Source organism: Berghia stephanieae, chromosome 15 (assembly GCF_034508935.2).
Source record: "Berghia stephanieae isolate SIO BIC M18660-M18661 chromosome 15, UCSD_Bste_1.3, whole genome shotgun sequence".
Lineage (NCBI taxonomy): Eukaryota > Metazoa > Mollusca > Gastropoda > Nudibranchia > Aeolidiidae > Berghia > Berghia stephanieae.
The window spans coordinates 9,271,630-9,277,750 of record NC_088374.1 but is presented as its reverse complement, the minus strand read 5'-3'; the positions used below and the strand labels follow the sequence as shown (position 1 = coordinate 9,277,750).

Below are 6,121 nucleotides of genomic sequence, written 5' to 3'. Positions count from 1 at the left end.
CTGACCCGGGCCGGAGGGAAACAGTCGAATATTTAGTTATAATTTTGGGAGATGATATTTTTTTCCCTTGGAAATCATCTCTCTGTTATATGCTGTTATTTTGTTATTTTTAAAATATGGTTTGTAAACATTTGAGTGTATTCCTCTTTGTGGGATCTTGTGCTGCTGTGGGTGAGACTTTTAGGTGATCTCACACTAAGTACACCGATAGTGTGCGTTTGAAATCTACATCTGTTCCCTATTTGTACCATTCCCCTTTGTCTTACTTTTTCTTCAAGTCCTTTTTTGTATATCTAGAATGTTTTTACCATCTAATTTTCGTTCTTTTTACTGGCACTGATTTGACCTAAATGTGTTACAAGCACCGCAAAACCCTTAAAAACCAAACAAAACAAAAACAACGAAAGTTAGCGTTTATATGTAATACGCAGTTTCCATATATATTATTGAGATTATATTATTCTATTTCTTCTTCTTCTTCTTCTTCTTCTTCTTCTTCTTCTTCTTCTTCTTCTTCTTCTTCTTCTTCTTCTTCTTCTTCTTCTTCTTCTTCTTCTTCTTCTTATTATTATTATTATTATTATTATTATTATTATAATCCAGTACACTTATTTATTTATCTTTTTCAGTCTAATACAGGGGAGGAAGAACAAGGGGAGGTAATGAATGGAGATTTGTACCAAGTACAAGACAACAAAGATGCCTTCCGGGAAGAGTATGAACTCCAACTGCAACATCTAAAGCAACAACAGTTCCAGCAGAACCGTGGCCGGCCTCTGAAACATCAGCCTCAAGGTCACAAACGGAAGAAAGAAAAAGACAAAAGCTTCAATCAGGGACCTCTTCACATCAGCAATGCTGTATCAGACCCTTCCCAACCTTCAAATCAACCCGATACATCTATTTTACCAAAAGATTCTTCTTCTTCTTCTTCTTGTATGACAAACAGCTCTGTTGACAAGTACAAAAACATTCCATTAAACGACGTCAAAGTTGTTCTACATAAATTGGAAACCCTGAAAGATGTGCCAAAATCACAAGAGACACAGGAGGAAAAAGCATCCACAACTCCAACCTTCAACTCTGATACTACATCCAGTTTGTCACAGCCATTGCTACCAACACCAGCACCATCATCATCACCACCACCACTACCAAAGTTTTCAACAACAACAACAACAACAACAACAGTATCACTTACTGCAACAGACACAGCATCCAATGCACCAGCAGTGACGACAACGCCTCCAGCAACAGTGACAACAACTTCTACATCGTCATCAGGAGATAAGGGAGAGGATGGTGAACTACCGAAGAAACGAATGAGAAAAGCTCCAGTCAAATTTGAATGTGTCATAGAACCCAAAAAGCCACGCAGTGGTGGGGGTGGGGGAAGGAGAAGGCCATCGTTGTTACTATCATCTCAGTCATTTTCATCATCGTTGGTACCGGATATTAAACAGTCATCGTCATTGGATGAGACATCGTATTCGTCCGTGGATAATGATCCTGCCGTGGAAAGGTATCTTCAAAGTCTGAGAGATATGGGTTTAACAGTCGATTCAGATGATTCGGGTAGTAGAGGTGGCCATCATCGGGGACAAGGGAATACCAGTGTTTTGCACAATAATAATAATAATGATAAAAATCATAGCAGTGCGTCAGGTGGGAAAGGGAACAATATGTACAATTACTACAAACAATTGGTTTCTAATCGGGATAAAATGATCTCCACTGTTTATTCTTCATCGTCAACGTCGCCTTTTCCATCCTCGGCTACGTTATTCGATGATGAAAATAATAGAAACAATTCCCGCTCGTCAGTGACTCACAATTCGTCATCCTATTACAAGAGCAGTGGAAGTAAATCCGGACACAGCAATGGAAATAATTTTGTTTCCCAGAATTATTATCAGAATTCCTACCAAAACCAGTTCGGAATGCCGAGTTTAATCGGAGGATTCAAGAGGCTGTCGAGAGAAGAAGAGGACGACGAGGTTTTAAACCTGATCACAGCTGACCTTGAGGTAATGCCCAAAAGTGGGAAGCAAACGAGAGGTGAAAGGTTAAAGCAACGACAGCAACGATTGAGTCAGAATGGGGAGGATTCCGCGACGGCGTCACCTGATAGTAAAAAAGCCAGAATGAGTTATAATCAACATCATCAATCCCAGAAGTTGTCATCGTCTTCGTCTGGAGTGACTAATGATTACGAAGCCTATTTGTCGGGTTATCAAAGTGGAAGAGCGGAGGATAGTTTCGGTAGCGGGGGTTCAGGTGCTGGTAATGTAAGGGGTTCTTCAGTCCATAATAAAAAGATGAGGGTTAAGGAAAACACTGTTTTGGTTCATGATGTCGAAGATGATGACGATGATGTTCAAATTATAGATATTCAAGAAGGTCCTCCGAGGACATCTTTATATAGCTCATCAAAAGCAACAGCGACGGCATCTTCTAAGTCAAATAGCAGAAATTCTACTACTTCTGCTTCCCATTCATCAAAACCATCGTCTGCCAATGTCAAATCGTCAAATTCTTCATCAGCGTCCTGTCGTCCTCAGAATTCTCTCCAGAAAACTGTAGGACATAGAACTTTGAAAAGTAGCAGGACCAGTGGTAATGGTAATAATAATAATGATAACAGTAAAGACGAGAATAAAAAGTCTTATTCAGTCATGCAAAAAGGGAAGGTTGGAAAAGTTGTAATTAATAAGGCAGATGATTCGAAATCGTTAAGAGAAAGTTCAAGACGACTCGTGGAAGATATGTTGGCATCGCCTGATATGTTTTTCGGCAAAGCAATGGTGAAGAAGGATAGTGGTGTTGATGATAAAGTTGATGCTAGTGGTGTGATATCTGCAAATGGGGATGGTGGTGTAGGTCGTAAGAATGATGACAATGTTGCCGATAGGGAAGTGGAAAAAGATCCAAATGTGCTTGAGATTGTTCCTATTTTGTCATCTTTGAAATATTGTGGGAATCTTGCTGGAGACGGTGATGACAAAGAAGAGGAGAAGGAGGTAAGAGATGATAATGATGGAGAGGGTATTGAGAAAAAGAATGTGGATGAGGAGGAGGAGGTGGTGGATGAAGAAAAAGATGAAGCTGATATCGACGCAGATATTCAAGATGGCGAAGATATAGATGGGTGGACAGTGTCTATCTCTGCTGTGTCCGATTCTGAAGAGGAAGAAGGGAGTGGGAAAGACAGGGACAAAGATGTTGAGAATGATGGAAAAGAGGAAGAACGAAGGAATGAGGGCAGTAAAAAGGAGAATATGAAGGAAGATGATATAGGGGAAGAGAAAAAGGAGGAGATGGAAGGAAGTAAAGAAGAGGAAGAGAGGGAAAGTGAGAATAGTGGAGAAGATATTATGGAAGAACTAAATAAAGGAAAGGAAGAATTACTGGATGATGGTAGAAATTCGAAAGTGGATGGGATCGAAAATAGTGATGAAAATGAGGGAGAGGTAGGCGAAAGATTAAGAGATAATGGTGATATGATGCAAAGTCCTGAAATGAGAGAAAGTGAAGACGGAGAGGAAATGGAAACAGAGGAGGATATGAAAGAGAATGAGGGAACAAAGGAGAAAGAGAAGGTTAGAAATGATTCTGGAGAAAACTTGAAAGAGGAGGAAGCTGGGGTTCTGAGAAGTTATGAGGGCAGAAGAGAAGATAAGGAAAAGGGGGAGACAGAAGAGGAACAGTTGGAGGAAGACGAGGAGCAGTTGGAGAAAGAAGTGGAACAGTTAGAGAATGATGAGGAAAAGTTGGAAAATGATGAGGAACAGTTGGAGGAAGATGGGGAACAGTTGCAGAAAGATGAGGAACAGTTGAAGGAAGATGAGGATCAGTTAGAGAATGATGAGGAAAAGTTGGAGGAAGATAAGGAGCAGTTGAAGATAGATGAGGGACAATTGAAGACAAACGAGGAACAGTTGGAAGAAGATGAGGAACAGATGGAAGAAGATGAGGAACAGTTGGAAGAAGATGATCGACAATTGATGAAAAACGAGGAACAGTTGGAGAAAGATGAGGAACAGTTGGAGGAAGATGAGGAACAGTTGGAGAAAGATGAGGAACAGTTGGAGAAAGATGAGGAACAGTTGGAGAAAGATGAGGAACAGTTGGAGGAAGATAAAGAACAGTTGGAGGAAGATAAAGAACAGTTGGAAAAAGAAGAGGAACAGTTGGAGGAAGATGAGGAACAGTTGGAGGAAGATGAGGAACGGTTAGAGAATGATGAGGAACAGTTGGAGGAAGATGAGGAACAGTTAATTGAAGATGAGGAACAGTTGGAGAAAGATGAGGAACAGTTGGAGAAATATGAGGAACAGTTGGAGAAAGATGAGGAACAGTTGGAGGAAGATGAGGAAATGTTAGGGAAAGATGAGGAATGGTTAGAGAAAGACGAGGAACAGTTGGAGGAAGATGAGGAAATGTTAGAGAAAGATGAGGAACGGTTGGAGGAAGATGAGGAAAAGTTGGAGGAAGATAAAGAACAGTTGAAGGAAGACGAGGTACAGTTGGATAATGATGAGGAACAGTTGAAGGAAGATGAGGGACAATTGATGAAAAACGAGGAACAGTTGGAGAAAGATGAGGAACAGTTGGAGGAAGATAGGGAACAGTTGGCTACAGATGAGGAACAGTTGAAGGAAGATGAGGAATTGTTGGAGGAAGATGAGGAACGGTTAGAGAAAGATGAGGAACAGTTGGAGGAAGATGAGGAACAGTTGAATGAAGATGAGGAACAGTTGGAGAAAAATGAGGAACAGTTGGAGAAATATGAGGAACAGTTGGAGAAAGATTAGGAATGGTTAGAGAAAGATGAGGAACAGTTGGAGAAAGATGAGGAACAGTTGGAGAAAGATAAGGAACAGTTAGAGAAAGATGAGGAACAGTTGGAGGAAGATGAGGAAATGTTAGGGAAAGATGAGGAATGGTTAGAGAAAGACGAGGAACAGTTGGAGGAAGATGAGGAAATGTTAGAGAAAGATGAGGAACAGTTGGAGAAAGATGAGGAACCGGTGGAGGAAGATGAGGAACAGTTGGAGAAAGATGAGGAACAATTGGAGAAAGATGAAGTGGAGGGAAGACTAGAGGATGAGAGAATGGAATCTGAGCAGGAGGTAAAGAGGGAAGGAAGCGAGGAGAGGAAGGAGAATGCAGAGATGAGATCAATTGAGGAAGTTGACTACATAATGAAAGAGATAAGGAATGAGGAGGAGGTTAAAGGATTTGATATAATGGAAGATAAAGGGGAGGAAATGAGGCGCATAGGGGAGAAAATGGTGGAAAATGAAGAGATGGATAGGGAGGAAGGTGAAGAGAAAGAGATTAGGGAAAATAAAGAGGAGATTAGGCATGGTGTAGCGGCGAAAATGGTGGAAAATGAAGAGATGGATAGGGAGGAAGGTGAAGAGAAAGAGATTAGAGAAAATAAAGAGGAGAAGAAGGAAATTAAGGAAGAAGAGAATGGGGAAGATGGGAGTAGAGAATAGAGTGGAAGACGAAGAGGAGAATAGTGAAAATGAAGAAGAGGATTGGGGAAAGGGTGGAGGATGAAAGATGGATAGGGGAGTAAGGTGAAGAGAAGGAGAGGCGGGAATATGCACAAGATGAAGGGAAGAATAATAGAGTAGATGAAGAAGAAGAAGGGAAGGTAAAAGACATTAGTTGAGGTTAGGATTAGGAATAGGACGATATAAAAAGGAGAGTGAAATGTCAGGAGAATAAGAAGGAGGGGGGGGGGGGGGGGGGGTGCAGTTGGATCATATTATAGTCTTTTTATCTTGTGAGATTTGACCTTCACTTACAGTGTCCCTGATATTCAGGTGTATTTGCTGGCTTTTTGTAAATTATGGCGTGGTTGGTATTTATGATATTATTTATGATAATGATTAAAGTGAAAACCGCGACCTACACTTGAAGTCCTGTATATTAAGTTGATTTTATTAGTTCTGCATATTTCTAATGTATTCTGTTTTTTTTTATTTTCTTTTCATATTATATTTGTTATTTTAATGTTTTTATTATTTATATGATTAATAATGGCCCAGTGTATTTTAATTATTTATTATTATTGACTTATTATTATATTATTTTATTTTAATTATTT

At 40.0% G+C, this 6,121-nt stretch overlaps 2 protein-coding genes across 3 annotated transcripts in view; both read left to right on the top strand.

Moving 5' to 3' along the window:
• Positions 1-5,081, top strand: part of LOC144960670 (uncharacterized) — a 20,678-nt gene extending 15,597 nt beyond the window's left edge. The window contains exons 4-5 of one of the 2 annotated variants that reach the window (XM_078893953.1): positions 630-4,462; positions 4,548-5,081. In XM_078893953.1, the coding sequence (XP_078750079.1) occupies positions 630-4,462; positions 4,548-4,551 (3,837 nt within the window). In that variant the 3' untranslated portion in view covers positions 4,552-5,081. Of the gene's footprint in view, positions 1-629 lie in introns of both variants that reach the window. The other variant, XM_078893952.1, reaches the window with a different exon arrangement.
• LOC144960671 (uncharacterized) lies at positions 4,923-5,714 on the top strand. The gene has a single exon (XM_078893954.1). It carries the CDS (start codon positions 4,923-4,925, stop codon positions 5,502-5,504), a length of 582 nt encoding a protein of 193 aa, XP_078750080.1. The 3' UTR covers positions 5,505-5,714.
• Positions 5,715-6,121: the final 407 nt, after the last annotated feature.

Bases quoted from the DNA above. Each gene is read 5' to 3' on its own strand.
- LOC144960671 (XM_078893954.1), top strand. From the start codon at position 4,923: ATGTTAGGGAAAGATGAGGAATGGTTAGAGAAAGACGAGGAACAGTTG.